This window comes from Nicotiana attenuata, unplaced genomic scaffold (assembly GCF_001879085.1).
Source record: "Nicotiana attenuata strain UT unplaced genomic scaffold, NIATTr2, whole genome shotgun sequence".
NCBI lineage: Eukaryota > Viridiplantae > Streptophyta > Magnoliopsida > Solanales > Solanaceae > Nicotiana > Nicotiana attenuata.
This window is the reverse complement of record NW_017670338.1, coordinates 90,484-112,029: the sequence shown is the minus strand read 5'-3', so window position 1 is coordinate 112,029 and position 21,546 is coordinate 90,484. Positions and strand designations below refer to the sequence as shown.

General features: G+C 36.7%; 2 protein-coding genes across 3 annotated transcripts in view; one reads left to right on the top strand and one right to left on the bottom strand.

Moving 5' to 3' along the window:
* The first annotated feature begins 379 nt into the window (after positions 1 to 379).
* Positions 380 to 17,285, top strand: LOC109238065 (phosphomannomutase/phosphoglucomutase). Of its 2 annotated transcripts, XM_019404490.1 has the most exons (18): positions 380 to 540; positions 2,318 to 2,527; positions 2,928 to 2,994; positions 4,267 to 4,444; positions 7,531 to 7,583; positions 8,476 to 8,564; positions 8,795 to 9,031; positions 9,329 to 9,393; positions 10,743 to 10,803; positions 10,878 to 10,995; positions 11,077 to 11,158; positions 11,248 to 11,320; positions 11,398 to 11,459; positions 15,526 to 15,621; positions 15,714 to 15,868; positions 15,949 to 16,045; positions 16,334 to 16,411; positions 16,499 to 17,285. In XM_019404490.1, exons 1-18 carry the CDS (start codon positions 534 to 536, stop codon positions 16,604 to 16,606), a joined length of 1,836 nt encoding a protein of 611 aa, XP_019260035.1. In that variant the 5' UTR covers positions 380 to 533; the 3' UTR covers positions 16,607 to 17,285. The 2 variants fall into 2 exon arrangements, with proteins under 2 accessions (XP_019260035.1, XP_019260036.1); XM_019404491.1 differs by lacking the exon at positions 2,318 to 2,527 and having other exon boundaries at positions 383 to 540.
* A 288-nt stretch (positions 17,286 to 17,573) lies between these two features.
* Positions 17,574 to 21,546, bottom strand: part of LOC109238066 — an 8,343-nt gene continuing 4,370 nt past the window's right edge. The window contains exon 3 of the mRNA XM_019404492.1: positions 17,574 to 18,033. Within this exon, the coding sequence (XP_019260037.1) occupies positions 17,757 to 18,033 (277 nt within the window). The 3' untranslated portion in view covers positions 17,574 to 17,756. The remainder of the gene's footprint in view (positions 18,034 to 21,546) is intronic.

Genomic DNA, 21,546 nt, shown 5'->3' with positions numbered 1-21,546 from the left:
AAGCCCGGAAAAGCTCCAAGTTCCAAACTCCAGCCATGGCAAAATTCAAATCAATAAAAAATTAATCTCTTTCTTCGCCATGTTAGAGAATTATGAGCTTTAGAAGAAAAAACCTTGTAGAATTTGTGTACAAAAAGGGTTGATTTCAAAGAGAGAAAAAGAAAAATCCTTTAGAAAGATTGGGGTTTGTCTGGATTAATAAGGAATTGTGAGTATTTTTAGGGATTTACTAAATTAAAAGGCTATAATGGAAGGCTACTTATTTAAAACTAATTTGTATATAATTGATAAATTGTATATGATGGGGTAATTAAGTTAGCTAGGTATAAATTCCATAAATAAATAAAAAAGAAAGGGAATATGCGGGTGACACCAAGTCACCAACTTCAATATCTAACAGTTGTCGCTAGACGCCACCAACTCATTGTTTCTTTTGCGCAACTCTTCTATACACTTCTTTCTCCGCCCATCACTGTCCCTCAGTATCAACCCTTCTCGTTCCATCGAACAAAATCAAAATCCGTATCCCCAAAATGGCAGGTAACATTCAAGTACTCTGCTGATTCTTGTAATGATTTGAAATTGCTGGTGTTATCTATTGACATGACATTTTGATTGTCTACAGTTGTGCTCTGAATTTTGTCGATTCTGATTAAACAGCATTCAGAGAGCTAGTCTAATTTAGTAAATCTATGGCTCAGTGACGGTATTGTTTCAGCAGAAATAAATTTAAAGTTAACATGCATGTGGTTCATTTGTTCTTGCTTGTTTTTACCCTTTGACACCTATACTAACCCCATATCAGTGATACAGAAATTCCACTTAGCAAGAAACTGTATTTAAAAAAAAAAAGTAAGTAATTTGACAAGATTTCATAGAGAAGATGCGGCGTTGTAAGGGCCAGGGAGGGATGGGAGCTCTAAGGAAGGGTAGATGTAGGCGTTAAGATATGGGTTCGGCAAAACCCAGTAGCTTAAGCACGGACTCTGTATGTTTAAGAAGTTCACTAAATATCTACAAAAATTAAATGCAAAACCCTGTTACTAGCTGTTACTAGCACTTGAGGTCATAAAGGTCAGATCTTGGATGCGCCTCTGACCCTTAGCCGGTTGGGCAAGACGTGAAATTTTCAGTGTTAAGGTCATTGTCCTTTGTTATCCTCAGTTACTTTCTTTTTAGTGTCCTTTATTCCTTTTGTTCATACATAATAGTGGACGTCAGCTAGTATTTATTAATGAATAGAAATTCTGCTCTTCTTCTTCAAACAATAGATGAGCACATGTAACGGAAAATAGAATATATTACTTGATGATTATCTGGAATAATTGTGTGCAGCCATTTGCGTGGTAGAAATCGTGTTGGGGCAACCTACGCGACTATAGCCGCTGAAGTCTTCCCTCACCCTACACCCCTCCCGATGTGATCTTGTTTTGAGCTTTGTTTTCCATGTTTAATTAAACAGTGGAAAATAGAAAACTTAGTAGTTGAACATAGAAGTTCAATGGTTCAAGGTACATGCCTGCTTCTATCCGTTTAAGCCCGAGAAAATCACCTTATAGCAGAGCACCATTTCCATGGTTATTACATAGAGAAACTGAGTCTTTGAAGCATTAATCATTTATTGGTTCAATAGTATACAATGAATCTCAATGGTTCGGCGAAATCCAAGTGTTGTGTCTCTGATATCTTCTTTGGATATTGTTACATCTTAAATTTTCCTGGGTAACTGCTTTTTAGGCTTTTTTGTTTTTGGTGCAACCAGATTTACCCACAGGATACTCTATCTTAGACATATTAGGCTCCTGTTAGAACTGTAGACTGGTTTACTCTCTTTTGCTCATTTGTATATATGGTTTCAGTACAACCTATGTACTGTTTTGTGTTTAATACATACAAAATGTTACCTTCTCAAAAAAAAAGTATTTACTTTTCCCTTTAGTTCCTTCTCCTACTTCTGCTTTTGGTTATTGAAGTATTGTCTACTTGCTGCTTGACTGACTAAATAGTAAACTTGGATAGAAATTTTCTTGGTCAACTCTTTAACTTTTCTTTTCTATTTTACTGGATAAACTAGGTTATAGCAATAGGTGATGTCCAGGTAACAATGGAACTAGTCTGAAATATTTGGTCAATTGGAGAAAGATAAAGCATATCAAGACATGATGGTGTAGGATCAAGCTGACTCAGGATTTTATAGACCATGCACCCCTAATTAAGAAACAAGCAAATGTAATAGAAAAAATTTGAAAAATTGTGAATTATTCATTGAGGCCTTTCAATCGCAACTTTGATGATACTTGAATCTTTAATCATGCAGCAATATCAGGGAAGGTTGTCCAACATAATCTGGTAGCAAAGTGCTGCCAGCAGAATAGGGAATTGAGCACCAAATACCAACTGCACTATTGTACCCTTAATAGGCGCAATTCGCTTCCTCCTGTAGGAGGGAAGTTGGCATGGAATGGCAACTCCACCATGCAACTGGGCGCCTTATCAAAATTTAAGCGAGGAGTTATTTATTGCAATGGTCTGTTCTAGACTCTTACTATTCAGGTTGATCTCAGATTTGACCATAACTTTCCAGAGAATAGTTAGAATACCTAATTGTTCAGTTACCCCCTTTTCTGTGAATTTTTTTTACCCCTCCTCAGGAGCTCCCCACTTTTCCCCCTTGGTGATTCAAACCCGCAACCTCAGGGTTGGAGGTGGAGGGTGCTTACGACTTGAGCAACCCTCTCTTTTCTTGTGTGCTTATTTTTGTTCTTAAATTGGCGATCTTTTGTTTTTCCATGACAGATGTCTACCTTTCCTAGTTATCATTAATATTTGTTTTTGATAAGTCATAGCTATGATTAATCTCTTTGACTGCATAGTAAGCAACCCTCTCGTATATCTGAAATAATGCTAACACTTGGACCTTGGTGCAGCTGCCTCATCGGCCACTGCAATTCCGTCTGTTGAGAAAAACGACTTTCTTAAGCTTCAGAATGGCAGGTAACTGGTTCTTGCAAATCATACTTGTCATCTTTTTTAGGCAGATAGTTTGTCATGCATCTGCTTCTTTTTATATGTTCCAGAATTGGTTGCTTGTATGGATGTAATATTCAATTGTTTTGCAATAGATCGGTGAAAAAGATAATGGACGATTTCCACCTTGTATTTGCTATTCTATATAGCAAATGAATTGGCAAGTCTGGAGGAAAAGGGAAGAACGCGACAACAGCTGATTCTCCCTTTTTTTTTTTTTTTTTTTTTTTTTTTGCTTCTAGGCAGCCTGGTGTTTCAATTAGCAAAAAAGTTATTATATGATCTGCAAGCAGTGAATCTCTTATTCTATAAAAGCAAGTGAATTGGTGATTATAGTGGAAAAAAAGAGGAATTCAAAGAGCAGCTGATCTTGCTCTTTTGCTTGATTTGCTTGATAGCCTGTTGTTTTCAATGTTGATACATCTGTTATGTTTAGTAGAGAATCAGACCATGCTTAGCTAATTATTTACATATTCTCAGTGCAGGTAAAAGTTTTTGCTAACTGAAGTTTCTTCATTCAAAAGCTTTTTGAGCCCGATTGGACATAAGAAAATTTTCCCTTTTTTCCAAAAAAAATTTCACTTTTTTCCGAAATCAGCATTTGTTCATAAAGTTCCCAATTTTCACTTGAAGATGCATTTTGGAAATTTTCAAAACTCCAAAAACCTGTTTTGTCAAAATTTTCACTCAAATCACTCATAAAACTTCAAAAACGACCCAAAATTATATTTATGTCCAAACACAACTCAAATTTTCAAATACCATTTTCACTTGAAATTTTTTTTTCACCCTTTTTTGGAATTTTACAATTCTTATGTCCAAACAGCCACTTTATCTGTAAAACTGGTAACTTTAGTAGAACAAAACTTGAAAGAATTAATTTGAAGAATGCTTGTGTAGACATGCATTTAAGTAAATGAGAATTCCTATTGATCTTAGCTCCTTGTGGGTGACTCTAGTATTAGCTTTTCTATAAATATCCACTTTTTCTTTGGTTTTATCATTTGACTCTAAGTCTTCAAGGTTTGCATGCTATATGGAGTGAAACTATGTTTGCCATTTGATAATTAAAACAGAAGCATAATATAGTAGAGTTTGTTTGAGAACATAAACTATTCTTTCATTTAGCATCATCTTTAATATAGAATACATCTAGGATGACCTGTGATGCAAGACCATGTAACTAACAGACAGTTACTCATAAGTTCCAAGTTGATATATTCTTCTGTATTTACGCAGTGATATACGTGGAGTAGCCGTTGATGGAGTTGAGGGAGAACCTCTTACTCTCACGGAGCCAGTTACAGAAGCAATAGCAGCAGGTTTTGCTGGCTGGTTGAAAAAGAAATATGATTCTTCTAAATGTCTAAGAGTCTCCATCGGTCATGACTCACGAATTTCTGCGCAGAAGTTACAGGTATTAACCCTATATTAGAAAGTTAACCCCTTTCTTAATCATGTAATTTCAAACATTATGAAAGGAGAACATTTCCTTCTTGCTTTTTGGTAGTCTTAGTTGCTGTAGGTGATAGCCTTGTGGTTTTTCTTGGATGCAGCTAACATTTCTTAGCATAACAGGTAGAGCCACGTTGCAGTATTACTTTTCCAATTGATAGAATTCGTTACTCCTATTTTAGATTCCTGGGAAAGCATGCTAGCTTTGAAGTGACCAGGAAGCTAGTACAGGATTATCTTCTGGTACTTCTTTTTTAACAAGTATAACAATGATAAAGCTCACTGAAAAGGACATTAGGGTCTCACTATGGTGATGTTTGACTCCTTGTTGAAATCCTGCCACCATCATTGTGTGTGGTCTCTTCATATCCAGGATAAGCATCCACATTGAATGGGGTGGGATTCTGCTTATTTAGGGAATAAGGGGGTAAGCTTAGCCATTATTACTTTCTCTCTTTTCCTGCGACCCCATACCCTCGCATCTGTGTCCTCTTTATTAGTAGCTGATTTCAAGTTGATCTGAGTGACAACTATAATTCGAGATACAATGGGGGTTGGGGATAAAGGCTAGACACGTAAATCTTTTCACTTCCTCGTTCTGCTTGCTTACCCATGCCGTCTCCATTGTGTCCACTTGCTAATCTAGTGAGGTTTGAACACTTAAATGGAAGCAAATGTGAAGTTAGGGGGTATCTCAAGGAGAGGATGTGCCCCTCCTTCTGTGGCCTAGAGTTTGTTGGTACAATTGATAACTAAAAGGAAAACAATGACCTTTTACACTTTTAAACAACATATAACTGATAATAACAGTAAATAAATAAATTCAAAAGTCGAAAACTGGTATTGTACTTAATCTCCCCTCCTCTCCTGTCCCGTCACTCTCTTTCACTGAAAAGAGTCATGTCAACCTTGGTACTCGCTTTCAACAATTTGGGTATCAATTGGTGCATGACAAGATCTATTTTAGAATTTCTGCATGCGTGGCAAATGGAAGGCATTGCTGAACCTTTTCTTACTACTTGGAGCACCACACCTGCTGTCGTATGCTGGATTATTTGTTAAAAAGAAATGCTAGATTTTTTAAGACAAGAATGATAATGTACTTAAGCTCAAAAGCAATTGCATTTTTTGCTTAATTTTTGTTGCAACTTGACAGTGATAAATCTGTTAGAGCCTGATGCCATGCTTGACTTTCCCTGTTTACTGCAATGCTCATACTCTTTGAATGTGCTCTCTTTCAAGCATTTTGCTGGCATAAATTAATAAACTTTTTCTATAAAGTAATAAGCTTTATTAATGTTTGGGCAAAAAGCTCCATATACAAGAGGTCTACCAAAAAGTAGAAAACCTACAAAAATAACACCCAATCTTCTATACATATAGGAACATTATGGGTGCACCAAATAAAAATAAGGGATAGAGGCTACTCAATTGCTACAAATTCAACTCTACACCCTCAAGCTCTCCTATTTCTTTCTTTCAAGATGACCCACACAAGTGCTAGAGGAGCAACATTCCACGCCCTGTGTCTTCTCCTTCTTCTACCACAATTATAGCTGATTGTTACCTTTTCCGGACATCACCCAAAATTTTCGAAACCATCTCATGATTTTCCACCATAACCTCGAATCTACTGGACAATGTAAGAGGAGATGGTTGCCATCTTCACCCTAGCTCTTGCCCAGAAAACGTCAACTGACATAAGTAACCTCTCTTGCTCAGATTCTCAGCCCAAAAAATAAAAAAGTAAAAACATAAGAAAGAAGAAACCTGATAGTGGTTGTCTCCACTAGCTTGTATGCATTCCTTGTTGCTTCTACATGGAAACGATTTGGAGCACCTTTCTCTTAGTTTGTTCACTTTGCTTTGTTACAATGTGTAATAACTTCATCAATGTCTCTTCTTGTCTATCCTTTTAGTGACTGCAGGGTTAACATACATGTAAAGGTATTAGAAAGCCTACAGTTTCTACAGTTCACTTTGTCTCCTATTAGCAGCTCCTGTCTAAAAGAAAAAAGAGATAAAATAAGCAAAGGGGAACAACAACAACGATGACCCAGTAAAATCCCACAAGTGGGGTAAAATAAGCAAAGGGAAAAAGAACAAAAAAGAAAAAGAAGCATCTCTTGCTTCTTTGGAGGACTCCTAGTTACTTCTACAGGGAAAAGAATTGGAAGCTTGAAGGCATTTTCTATTTGTTTGTTCACTTTGGCTTAACTATGGGGTGTTACACTTAAACCTGGCCTCTCCTTTTTCTAGTTCATAATGACTATAGGAACAAGATGCATCCAAATGTAGTGTATTATGATGACACTGAATGTATTAGAAGGCATGTTTATCAGTTTTGTTTCCTATTAGCACCTTTTCTTAATTCCAAACAGGTCAAGAAGAGTGAGCGCCTTTGAGGTTTTACATCTTTAGAACAATGTTTCATGGTTATCTGAAGTATAACCGTGATTGTTTGTATATATCTCAATCACTTGCTAAAATCCATCTTACATTCTGGACAAACCCTAGGTAAAGCATCCTTCACGTCTTTAATTCGAAACAGGCGAAGAAAATAATTTCTTGATGTGGACTGTTGTAGTTAAGGACTTCTTGGTGTCATACTTGTAGTTTTAGTTCCTTGTTCTTTCATCCATGTGATATATATGCAGCTTTGAGCTGTGTTAAGATGAAAGGGATGAACTTACCTGGAGATTTTGAAGAAAAAAGAATAATCTCTTGCTGTAGATCGATGGAGCTTTTAAGGACCTCTTGTGCAGTGGCCTTCATTGACTTGTACTTTTAGTTGGCTTTTCTTTCATTTGTGTGGTGCATATGCAGTTGTGCACTTTATGTTAAATCAAAACAGAACAATCCACCGGGAAATTATGGAAAAATCAAAATGGAGCAAGTTCTTGCTATAGACTATTGTTGCTGTTAAGGATTTCTTAGAGCGGTGACATTCATTCTCTTGTACTTTTAGTGCATTATTCTTTCATCGAGGTACATTGCAGTTGTACACGTGTTCTGCTGTTGATTAAGGCTTGGATTGCTATCTTTCAGGATGCAGTTTCTCAAGGACTTGCTAGAGCCGGAGTTGAAGTCATACAGTATGGGTGAGTGATGCTTTTCTTTCTGTCCTACTTGTATCTAATATGTGCAGACTACAGATGCTTTGCTCATCTAACCCAGACCTAAAAAAACGGGATTCAATCATTTTAAGGTGATATCTGATTCTACACTCTGTTGGTTTCTGTTGGGCCTAAAAAAAGACCTTTTTAAGATGAAACTGAAAAGCAAGTTATAGTTTCAAAGAGACCCAAGACATCTGAATATTCCCCCACTCCCCGCAGCCTTAGTCAGATCGTTAGTTTATAATGAATCTTCATATTTGTCCTTGTCAAATTTCAAAACACATCAACGACCATTCCCTAACGATTTATACAAAAAGGGTATCTAGCAATTCTGTTGTTCATTGTCCGTTTGGTGTTTGTCCTGTAATCTATAAGCGATAGCTCAACTTGTTCTTTGCTCATCTTGAGGTGCTGGTTTGGAAAATTTCTTCACGAATACTGGTTAATCGGTTCTAAAGCTGATTACCCATGTTCCATCCTCTTGTTTTTCTGAAAAATAATTATGGATATGGTTGGTTGAAATATCTTAGGTTGATACAGATGTAACTGGACGTTTGGTCCTTCATACAGCACAATGCTGAATTATGCCATCCAATTAGTCATACCTCGATTCAAATATGTACCAAGACAACCTGCTTCATTCGAAACTCATCCTTTCTTATTTGGTTTGTGTGCGCGCTTCTAATTAAGATATGTCTAGAAATGTTGTTGCAAGACTAAAGAGATTAGAGATATAGGTGCATAGTATCTTTCTCTGGTTTAAATGCTTATTTGATCTAGTGCCTCCCGCTCTTCCTAAGCAGTGACTCAGTCAAGTGATGGCATACCTAACAATAGCATCTTTCTTTGCTTTTTCCCCTATTTCCCAAGGTAGATTGGCATCCACACCAGCCATGTTCAATAGCACTCTTACAGTAGATGAAGAATTTTCCTGTCCAGTGGATGGCTCCATAATGATTACAGGTGAGTGCATGAATTCATTCTCTTGTATGGATTGAGATGCAAAGGCAACAATGCTTTTATCCTTGGAAGTGTAGATTCTTTATACTATCTCTTACTTGCAAGTGGAGAAGGGCTGCTGCTTTTCTTGTAGCTAGCTCGGTTCACTTTGGGAGTTAATACAATTCGATATTAATGGAATTGGCTTAATGCTGGCTGGATAATCCTCTTATATGCTAATTTTGTTTGAACAGCAAGCCATCTTCCCTACAACAGGAATGGGTTCAAATTCTTTACACATGCTGGAGGTCTTGGAAAGCCAGACATCAAAGATATCTTGGAGCGAGCTGCAGAGATATACAAAAATATTGCAAATGAAGATTCTAAGAGGGCAGAAACAGCTGTTTCTCTATCTGTTAAAAGAGTGGATTACATGTCCATTTATGCCTCTAATCTTGTAGCAGCAGTCCGCAGAGCTGCAGGAAATATAGGTACTTCTTCTACCATGTTTCTGGATTAATGTCAATGTTTCGAGGAGAAGGATGCAAATCACAAGGATATATTTGTGATGGCTGCTCCAATTACACTGGGGATTTCCGTCTTGGTGTTGACCTGCGATTAAGAATCTCTTTTTAAAGAGTTTCATGAACTTCCAACTAATAAAAATATCCTGACCTTCTTCAAAGCATCTACAATTGTTTCTCTGGCCCAGTGTTGTTGAGGTTCTTGCTAGTGCTCATGTCATCTTTCTTTTTTTCTTTTCCTTCTTTTCATGGTGCAATTCTCAGAAAAGCCACTGGAAGGATTCCATATCGTAGTTGATGCAGGGAACGGAGCAGGGGGATTCTTTGTAGTAAGTTTTTATCTTTATAGTGTGTCTTGACAGTTTTGCCTCCCATACACTACATGAAAACCTTCTGATCCAAGAAAAGCACTAGCTACAACTTACAAGAAAAAACAAGAAAAAAAAGATATATGTGTGGTGTGTATATGTGTGTGTAGGTGTGAAAGTTTGTGTGTGTTGTGTTGTTAATAGGGCTGACGCTATTTCCATAACCTAACATACTTATACCGGCTATTTTTTTATCAATTGCCACAACACCCTTACCAGAATTTATCTGCCCCCTCCCACCTCCATGCCCGAGGTCGGAAGATATAGCTCCAACTTCTTCCAATTTGATGTGAGTTATTGTCTGGTATCTTTGCTAGCTTCTTGTTCTGGAACTGTGATATAGAGAACCAGTTATTGGTAATATTATTCTCCAAATCCTTGTTTGCACAGTTGCACTACGGGGCTAATTGACAACTACTCAGTGCTCACTGTTTCTTTGTTGTTCTTTTAAGATTAGCGCGATTATCTCTGTGTGATCTTTCTGTATTTGATTGGCTATGTAGTTACCATTGTCCGTCTCTGCAGTCACTGACATGCAGATGTTAGGAGCTTCTAGGAGTTATAATAGATGAGGAATTACATCTTTTTGGGGGGGTGGGGGGGGGGGTGGTACTGGGGGAATGAACAGAGGAAACCAAGAAGTTGAGAAAAGGCAAGGGGATAGTACTATATGATTGAAATTTTTTAAATACCTTGATGTACCAAAATATATTGCTATACTTTCTCTTAGCCACCATGCCAACGTGATGCCCACTTTCCTGATCTTCAAAACTTTCCTTTACTCTCCATTACTTTTTAATATTATATACCCTGCAAAAGTTAAATGGAACTGCATATCATACTCCTAAAGTTATCAAAGTTACAGAATTATATCTTCTATTAAGTCCACTTACTCTGAAATGCATTGTAATTCAGCTCTCTATTCTGTGCCTTCCTTTTGGGTCAAATTAAGATGGTTACATTGGAAAGGAGGGAGTATGTATTTACTTGTTATACTGTCTGTCAAATCTTGTCCTGTGTAAGGGACTAAAATGCATCAGTAGTTGTTAATTGAAGCTGCACGGTGGAGCAGGGCACTTAAGGATCATGTAAAAGCCCTTTAAGACATATCGAAGTCTGTTTATCTGCTTACTTTGTAACATAAAATATTCTCAGCGTATATCAACTTTATCTTTTTCTATGTTTCTCTTTAGATGCTTTCCCCACTTGTGGGATTACACTGGGTCTGGGCTTCGTGTTGTTGTTGTTGTTGTTGTTGTCGTTGTCTCTTTAGATGCTTTGATCATTGTTTTATGTTGCTGGATGTTCAGGGAAAGGTGCTTGAGCCTCTGGGTGCTATTACTTCTGGCAGTCAGTTCTTGGAACCAGATGGTAAGATATATCCTGCAATTTTCACATAACAGATTTGTATGCTATTCTTGCTAATTATTTGATTCTCATGCTAGGTTTGTTTCCCAATCATATACCTAACCCAGAGGATAAAACAGCCATGAAAGCTATCACCAAGGCAGTACTCGATAACAGGGCTGATTTGGGAATCATCTTTGATACAGATGTTGACAGGTGACGTGCCATATAGAAGTATTTGCTTTCAGTGGAGGTGGTAGCTGGTCAGTTTCCTTTTCTGATATGTGTTTTGGTCAGGTCTGCAGCTGTGGATTCGAGTGGTCGTGAATTTAACCGAAATCGTTTGATTGCTTTAATGTCTGCAATTGTTTTGGAGGAAGTGAGTCTCTCTTTCTGACAAATGTCTCTAGAACATTTTGCTTTAACAAGCATCTAAACTATTTGCTACTTCTGTTAATGTTTGACCAGCATCCTGGGACCACTATTGTCACAGACAGTGTTACATCAGATGGGCTGACAACATTTATTGAAAAGAAACTAGGTTAGATGATAAGTCAAAGTCACCTATGGATACTCTTGTGATGAGAATCATTACTAATTTTAATGATATTATGACAGGAGGGAAGCATCACAGGTTCAAAAGAGGATACAAGAATGTAATTGATGAAGCTATTCGTCTGGTACGATTTGGTTATTTGATGCATGGTTCTTATAGTAGTGCTTCCAATGGTCCCATGGTCTTTGTGAACATATTAGCATGCCCATTATAAGATGGATCTTTTCATGGTTTTATTTGGTTCCTTAGATTGTCCAACCAATTGCCTACTGTCTCAGATAGCAACATGATGTCTTTGATAGAATGGTTTGGACTTTGTTTCATGTGTTTGTGATGGTCATGTCATAGCTTTCTTTTATTCACTTTTCTATGGTGAAAGAAAAACAATCTCTTCAAAACAATAGTAGTTGTAGGTATTTTTGCTTGATCCAAATCTAGTGTCCTTCACATTTAAGATTATGCTGAATAATCTCCACTTATCCCCCAATAAAAGGGAGAAAGAAAAAGAAGTCCTTTTTATTTTTCTTGAAAAGGGTACGTTTCATCCTACATAATATTCTGAATACTTTATGACTCCAGAAAGTTGTAGGAGACTGCTTGCGCGTTGCAAACTATTTTGCTTTTAGTAGAGAAAAGGGGAGCTCTAATCCCTGACCTCCGTGTAGCATTTAACATCTTATTTCAAACTTTAACGTTCTGTTTTTAATAGATGGATTTACTAGTTTCTACCAAGAATTTTGTGTCGTGCTAAGTCCTTTTATGAATTCTCCAACTACACAAACATGTGTTGATAACTTTAAGATCTCTCTAGTTTTAGGAGATACTGCTGATGTCGCCCTACTATGTCCTAAAAGGAACTAAGTCATAGCTATCACATATAATTATCCAACCAAAGTTCACATATAATTATCCGACCAAAGTTCGGGGTTGAATTCACAGGTAACAGTGTGGGAAATGAAGATGTTTAAAATTACTAAGTCCTTTCTACAATGCCAATCAAATTGTAAATGAACGATTAAAACTAACTGAAATGAACAACTAACATAGAGCAAGTAGTTACTAGAAAACAGGTTGAAAACCAATATATTTAGGTAGTTGAGATTTCACCCAACCTCTATTGCCTAATTAATGGGTTAATCTGCGGAATTAGCGTTTAATTTACTTGAAATACTGCTATGGTCAATACTAATTTACCCAGTAGAACTCCCATCCCAATGGGGTCTAATTGAGATGCTCTAAGAGCAAATTGACTAATACCCAAGGTAGAAATAGCTATCCGTGTCTTATTTCCATATATCCATTTACCTTGCCAGTATTACCCTGATGCTGAAACCACTAGATAAGAATTAAGATAAATGGACATCAATCAAATGTTGATCACTAGCATAGAATTAATAACTAGATAGCAATGAAATCAAGCAAATTCAAGCAATTAATTAAATACCCAATAATAGACAATAGATTTGGAATAAAATTGCAACAAGGGTTTTAGTTACACATAATGGAAATTGAAATAAAACTGAAAATTAAGTAACAAACATGATGGTGATGAGGGCAAAACTGATGTGTAAAAACTGAAACTCGCTGGTCAAAGATAGTATAGAAAATTATCGTTTCCACAAGGATTGGTTTAAACAGTGTTCAAGTAAATTTATGGCATGTTGCTATTCAGGATGAATCACACTTTTCATTTGAATTGATTTAATGACTACAATTATTAACTAAAATTATGACTAAGTAAATTCGATCACACAAAACTAGAGAGTAGAGCTAAAGCGGGTTGTTATCAATATGAGAAATAATGATCGCGGCGCGATAGGTACAAGATTGCTATCCCGGATCTTATCTGTTCAATTTTACTCTTGAAGTTTTATTAATTCTCACGAATTCGACAGGTGATTAGCTTATTATTATGGTCAAGATTCTTCTTTCGAATAAACCTAAATCTTATAAATCAACTAATGTGAAGTGTAGTGAAATATGCAAGAATCTCGTTGGTAGGAATGGTCTAAGAGAAACTTCTTGCGAATTTTCTCAATCTTAATTCAAATGGTAAGTCACAAAGTTCTTTCGATTACTTTAAAGATTTACCAAAGTAAATTAAGGCATACGTTGCAACAATATTCAATAAGATGTTCGTTTTCAATTGACCAGATAAAGAATAAAGTCACAACTAAGATTAAAACTCCTCCAACCAATTCAAGCAATCAAACATGAGTTAAATTCATGAACAACAATCAAGTCACTAAATCATGTCAAACCCTAAGGTGAACTACTCCATAACAATTGAGAAAGTCATCCCAAAATAGTTAAGAAACATAAAAATCATCCAAACCAACTTTACGATACAAACTCTTGTCTTGAATCGATCGTTTATAAGAAAACTGGTGAAAATCTCGTTTTTCCTCCTTTGTCGCTTTCCAATAGCTTCCTCGGTCGAATCCCCCTTCACAATCGTGCTTAAAGTTTATTTATACCGTGTAGGAATAAACCCGGACCAAAATACCCTCTCTAACCCTAAAAGGGGAAAGCAAACCACCATTTTGCACTGGCGTATCGCCCAGCGCAAGACCCTACACGACGCGCTAGTGGTACTTTTCGAAGAAGTGCTTTTTTCATCAGTTTGCTACTTTTCTCTTGCCGCGTCCCTTGCGTGGCGCCCCACACGGCGCGGTAGTGTATTTCTCTGCGCTTCCGATTGTTCTTCACTTCTTAACATCCAGACTCGGTCCTAGAACCCCGAACATGATCCCGGTTTAATTCTTTGGACTTTTACTCAGACTTCGAAGCTCCAATTGATCCATTTTAGCTCCAACCATACTTCTCAACTCGGAATCACTTCCTACAAGGCACAATACATGTAATAAATATAAAGTACTAGCAATTTAGCTCAAACACGATTAAACTACAGCAATTAGAGTGCAAAATGTAGCTAAAAACATGTGTTCCTACCTACAATCAATGGGTAAAGAGAACTAGATAGAAAATGGCAAGCTACAATATTGAATTCCTCCAAAATTGAAGTTAACATGCTTCCCAAGTCTCCAAACCCTTGTTCCTCAGCTTCCCAGCTTCAAAGATACTAAAAATAACCCTAAACGTTCTATTATGGTTAATTAAAACAAATAGTAAAGTTCCAAAAAATGTCCCTCTGAACTACTACACCTCGGACCCACATTATTCTGTGATCTGCAAAATGCCTCTTGCTAAACTTCTGAAGTTTTCCTTCTGCCTGAAAGCGCAGTCCGCACTTCAGACCTAGGTCCGCAAAATAATTTGATCAAAAAGCTGCTCTCTGAATCTCCACTTCATGGGAGCATTTTCATTTTGCCTCAGCATAATTGCAACTGCAAAGAGTATGTTCTGACACTTAAAATCATGGACCCCATTCTTGCTTCACTGAATATGTTGACTTGGGCCTAATACTGACTCTGATCTGCGTTCTGCGGGTTGTTTCATGTTCGGCAGTTCTTCTTTTCTTCTTGCTTTCAGCTTTGCTTCCTCGAAATTCATCTTCAAAGCTCTAAAATGTAAAATCTAAATCTTCATTTCTTGGCCTCTTTTCTGCGCGATTTCCACTTCCTTGGCCATCTACACTCTTCTTGATGAAACCAAGCAATTTATGCCATAATTATAAACTAAAGACGGTAAAACTTAAGTAAAAGACAATGATAAGTTGGCCAAAACCCCACTTATCAACTGCTTTCATTTAAACTTTGCATACTTCTATTGGAAAGTTTTTGAACTTCATTCACTTGGGGTGATACCCCATACCCCACTTGTGGGATTACACTGGGTTTGTTGTTGTAACTTGGGGTGATAAAGCAACCTGAAACACGAACATGTGGGTTTATTTCTAATAATTGCGCACTCTCTTCAATACAATCACAACTTTCCGGATTGAGTGTTGAGATAAACTGGAATACTCTGAGAACTAATCATCTTGTTCTGAACGAGTTTAGCCTAGTATAGTACATTTGAATTTGCTGAAGTTGTCAGCATGAGGAAACTACACCCTCAAGCTTCGAAACTGTGAAACTCTTGTATGCCTAAATAGATGGCTTAGGACTCTTGCCATTACTTTGCTTTTCTAATTTTTGGATTTGGATTGGGTTGAATGCATCAAATCTTTGCTGCCATGCTTTAAGTTGCTCTGAGACAGATTGTACTTAATAGTAGAATGTTGACAGAACTCTGTTGGTGAGGAAGCACATTTGGCTATTGAAACTAGTGGCCATGGAGCTCTAAAGGAGAATCATTGGCTTGATGATGGTGCATACCTTATGGTACATTTCTGCCAAAACTAGTCCCTGGCTTCTAAGATTTTTGTTGTCGGTACATTTTCTGAATCTTGTTTGTTTGTGTTCCTCACTTGCAGGTGAAGTTACTGAATAAGCTTGCATCAGCTAGAACATCGGGACAAGGAAGTGGCAGCAAAGTCTTGACCGACATGGTGGAGGGTCTCGAAGAACCAGCTGTTGCTGTTGAACTTAGACTAAAGATCGATCAGAATCACTCAGATCTTATAGGAGGGTATGCTATTTGTCCTTGCAATTTAATTTGGCTTAGCTTATTGTGTTTCTGTAAATTAAGGAACATGCTTGTGCCTCCAGATCCTTCCGTGATTATGGGGAAGCAGTGTTGAAGCAGCTTGAGAATACAGTTGACTCAGATGCTAAGCTTCTAAAAGCACCTGTTAACTATGAAGGGGTAAGCTTTTAGCTGTTGTCGTCCTTGCAGAAGCAGATCAAGTTACTTTTTTTTTACCATTGATTTATTATTATGTTCCTTGAAATTGGAGCTCACCGAGTAGCAACTGCTTATGGCCAGCATATTTCATTTGTTTAGTCGTTGTGGTAGTCGTTGCATGTGCTGAAATCATCATATGTATCCTGCTGTTGGTCTGAAGTTCATTAGCTGTAATCTGCTAATCCCTGGATATCTACACAAGTATATTTGCGATTAACAGTCACCAGATTATTTTGGCTTTGATGACAGGTTAGAGTTTCTGGTTATGGCGGTTGGTTCCTTCTAAGACTTTCACTACATGACCCTGTTCTACCCCTTAATATTGAGGTTACAACTATTTCTTTTGAGTATTTCTTGAGCTCTTGCACTTTTCTGCGAGTACAAATATCTGATATAGACTATATATCATTTTAGGCACCAAGCAAGGAGGCTGCTGTAAAACTTGCTCATGATGTGCTTAATGCTGTGAAAGAGTTCACCGCCCTTGATACCTCCGCCTTGACTAAGTTTGTTGGAGCATGAGTATGAGCAGTTGCGCTTTGCATTTATCTGTTATCTAGATGATCATCAACGTTTGGACAACCTGACCGCGGGGCCACTGATGTGTTTTTGGATCTTTCAAAACTTGGAAATGCTGGCATAGAAAAGTTTTCTTTCACAAATCAAGAGCTGTATGTAATAAAGTTATACTGTCTGTGCAAACAACATAAAAATGTGAATGATAGGTACCCAGAGACAGTTGTGATTACTTCGTTTATAGTAGTTGTTTGGTGCATCTTTTACCTCAAGGAATACAGATATCCAAGGCCGATTGGAACTTTGCCTTGAATAGGACTCCATTATGGTTTGTCAACGCCAGATATCATGTAGAAAGAAAAATCTGTCCTTTGCTACACACTTCAACCTGGGGGAACCACGAAACGGTGCTCAAGTCTCCATCTCTGGTTATAGGAACAAGTTGATGGGCTATATAACAAATTGTATTACTACTTTTGATTTTTGTATCCTATTTCTGAAAATAAAAAAGATTGAAATTCAGTAGTTAACTTTTTGGGTTTTTTTTTGTCTTTTTTTTTCTTCTCTTGGAGGATATGGGTAGAGTGAAACTGAAAATTACCATGAAACTTGGACTATTCTGATGAGTTTGGAGGTTGTTATCCGTCAAATACAAGAATTTAAGCAGGAATTTTGTTGATTCTTATTTTAATTGCTTTGAGATTGACTTGATTCAGAGTGTTATTATCCTGCACATGCTTATTTTATTTCTAAAATTTTTGTTTTCGAATACCTTTTACGAATATTAAGAGTAAATGGAAGCTAGTATTCTCTAGGATTTTGAGCAATAACAAAAGTGTCGTTTCTTAACCATTAGAATTCAGATATGTGAAAGGGTCAGCTGCAAGCCTGCAATTTCCAAAAAAGGAAGAACAATGGAATGTGCAGATTGACACGGACAAACACAAAAATTTTGCATTTGCAATGTGAAAGGTGGTAAGCGGAAAAGCAAAAAACAGTAAGATGATTGACACTTCGTACTTTTGACAAGCATTATACAACAGAAACATTGTAAAGAAGAAATTTTGACTAAACCAATACAATAATTACAGCTATTGCTCCCTTAATTTCACATAAATATACAAGTATCACACACCCAATTGTTTACTAAACTGTCTTATATGTCCAGTAGTTTCATCAATAAATTGAACTGCATATTTGGGGATGTCTTGGGTTGAGGCCATTTTGCTCCTTCTGGCACATTGATGATTCTGAAGCCTTGTCCTATATACAACTTTACGGCTCCAGGGTTGCTAGTGTCACAATGTAAAGCAATTGCACGGCATCCCCAGCTTCTGGCTTGTGCCTCCGCTTTAGTTATGAGTTTTTTTGCTATGCCTTTTCGGCGGTATCTTTCCCGGACTGCAACATTTGATATATAGGCAATTCCTTTCCTGTAAAAATTATTAATGCCTTGCATAAGATAGAAATCATGTTCAATGCAAAACCAGTTGAGCAAAGAACTACAATGGTTTCATCAGCTTTTGATTGAGTGGATGTTATGTCAAAAAATATATGTTGCAGTACGGCGGTATCTTTCCCGGACTGCAACATTTGATATATAGGCAATTCCTTTCCTGTAAAAATTATTAATGCCTTGCGCCTTGCATAAGATAGAAATCATGTTCAATGCAAAACCAGTTGAGCAAAGAACTACAATGGTTTCATCAGCTTTTGATTGAGTGGATGTTATGTCAAAAAGTATATGGATACACAAATGCACATAAAGAGAAAGGAGCAGAACTCCACTAGAGCGGATGGACTAACCTCCCGATCCCATTACCCAAGTATTTGTTTCTTAATCATGTTTTATATCCATCCCCTTTATTTCTTCAGTACGAGTAATCGGTACCCTCTAGTTCTACTTCTAACTAAGGCAAACGACCAACTACGGAAGCCATACAAACTCTCTTTCTTGTGAGCAAAAAGGTGTACTGGCTATTTGGGTTGTGAAAGAGACGGTTAATATTATGTACTCCCTTCTCTCATTTCACATGATGGTATTTGATTAGAGATGGAGTGTAAGATATTAGTTATATTTATATATTATATTAGTGATGGTAGAAGAAACTTATTAATAAAATGGTTGCAAAGTGAGTGCACTCCACAGTTATGTGGTTTAATGCTAAACATTCTGGGGATTCACAAGTCCATGCCTAGATCAGGGAAGGCAACTTCTTTTGTGTCGGAACAAGAGGGGACTGAAGAAAGCAGTAGTTGAAGTCAAGACTCTTATCCCAAATAGCCAAATAGCATCGGTGTATTGACTATCATAACAGACAGTGTTTTGAGGTTCCATCTTTCCATACAGGAAAATACTACGGTATATAGTTTACATTTGTCCCCCGTTATACTTTTCGTCCAAATCCACCCCTACCGTTAATAAACTTTTTAGAATTGCCCCTAACCCTAACGGCCCTCCACCTTGGCACCCCACCCCTCTAATAATTCGTCCATGTCAGCAGCCAAGTCATGGCACCCGACCCCTCTAATAATTCCCCCCCACTTTACAGAACCTTTTCTACTCCCTCTTCTTTATTTCCACCTTTTCCTCATAACAATCGGCACCACGGCTGCCAGAATAGTTAACCCAAAAAATTTCATTTTTTCCCTTCTCAAAGTCCTGACAAATCCTCATACATACTCTTCTCTTCCTCTGTACCACCCACCTTACTCAACAACCCCCTTATCAAACTCTAATTCTTCTTTTGGTTTAGAACCATAGTTCTTTCTTATTGCTATTTTTACTCTTATTGTAGCTTTATTTTAAGAAGATAAAGAAGTTTAATTTATCTATTTCTTTCTCTGCCGGCTCCGAAAACTTCTCGGCCATCTGAGAACTACCCACATGTCTAAAACAACCAGCACACCTTCTGCAACTTCCGAATGGCAGTAGTAAAAATGACATTAGCAACGATGATGCTGACCATGTACTTTCTGACAGTCGAAGAACCACCCACAATCTACAACTACCAACACAGCTTCCATCAAATAATTCCGGCAACACAACTTCATTTAGCGTCTAAAATTTTGGCTATTATATGAGTTTTTCTATAATTGTACAATTTCTTGTTTAACCAAAAACTAGAATTTCTTTTGATAAAGTTTAGCTACGGAATATTATATATGATTTACTGGGTGAAATGAAATCCGTCAACTTATGAACAAGATTGTTGATGCTATATGGATAAGACAAAGAAAAAAACAAGAAATAGAAACAATGGCTCTTATGGTGAAGGTTATGCTTTTTTGTTGTGGTGTTTGGACTGCAAATTCAGGCAAAGGAGTGGTGGAGGAAGGTGAAGTTAAGGTGGAGGAGCTATTGTGGGGCTATTTGGCTGGGCTAATAACATTAAGTCACGTGTCCAGTTGTGCTAATGGTCAACTATATTTATGGGATGGGTCAGATGGGTCAATTGGGTATGGGTCAAGTTTATGGAGATGGATTATTTTAAGATAGTGGGATCTGCTGACTTGGCTGCTGATATGGATAAATTATTATAGGGGTCGGGTGCCAAGGTGGAGGGGCGTAAGGGTTAGGGGCAATTCTAAAAAGTTTACTAACGGTAGGGGTGGATCTGAACAAAAAGTATAACGAGGGACAAATATAAACTATATACCATAGTAGAGGGATAAATACGGACCTTTTCCCTAAAAATTATTAATGCCTTGCATAAGATAGAAATCATGTTCAATGCAAAACCTGTTGAGCAAAGAACTACAATGGTTTCATCAGCTTTTGATTGAGTGGATGTTATGTCAAAAAGTATATGGATACAGAAATGCACATAAAGGAGAAGGAGTAGAACTCCACTAGAGCGGATGGACTAACCTCCTGATCCCATTACCAAGTATTTGTTTCTTAATCATGTTTTATATCCATCCCCTTTATTTCTTCAGTACGAGTAATCGGTACCCTCTAGTTCTACTTCTAACTAAGGCAAACGACCAACTACGGAAGCCATACAAACTCTCTTTCTTGTGAGCAAAAAGGTGTACTGGCTATTTGGGTTGTGAAAGAGACAGTTGATTAATATTATGTACTCCCTTCTCTCATTTCACATGATGGTATTTGATTAGAGATGGAGTTTAAGATATTAGTTATATTTATATATTACTAGTAGTCGTACCCGCGCGATGCGTGGTCAGTATTAAAAAATATTAATTAAATTAAATTATGATAGGGCTTGTTTGATCCTATTAGATTGTATTGCTTTAATAAAATTCAATTGTCATCTTACTTGTCAATACGATATACCCAATAATGAAATCTCTATTAAATCAAAGGTACTTCTATAGTTAGTGAATAACTTTTTTGTTCTATATATTTTTTATTATATTAACCAATATTTAATATTCGCTTTCTTTTTGTCATATATGAGAAGATTTATAATTTATTACTGTTGAAATATTTTTTTTGTTTTAAATTTTATTCTATTGTTCTTAATAATATTATTTAAATTTTAATGAACAAAATCTCTGTTCAACTAACGGGACTTATACAGGGAGCGCATTGAATAACTTTTTTGTTATGTATTTTTATTTATTATATCATCTAATATTTAATATTATTACATTGTTAATAGAAAGTTTTATTAGCATATTACTTTATTAAATATTTTTCTCTGAAAGTTTTTTATGTCTTTATTTTCGTTTTATTATTTTAAAATAGTTTTAAAACTCCAACTTGAAACTAATCCCCAATTTGAATTGTTAATTTATTATTTTTTTAATTTTTTTTTTATTTTAAAATTATTTGAAAACTCCAACTTGAAACTACATCCCGATTTGAATGGGTAGTTTTTCTTCTCTTTCTTTCGTTTTTCTTAAAGCTAATTTTTTTTTTTGCTTTTTTATTTTAAGATAATTTATAAATTCCAACTTGAAACTACTCCCACCCAATTTGA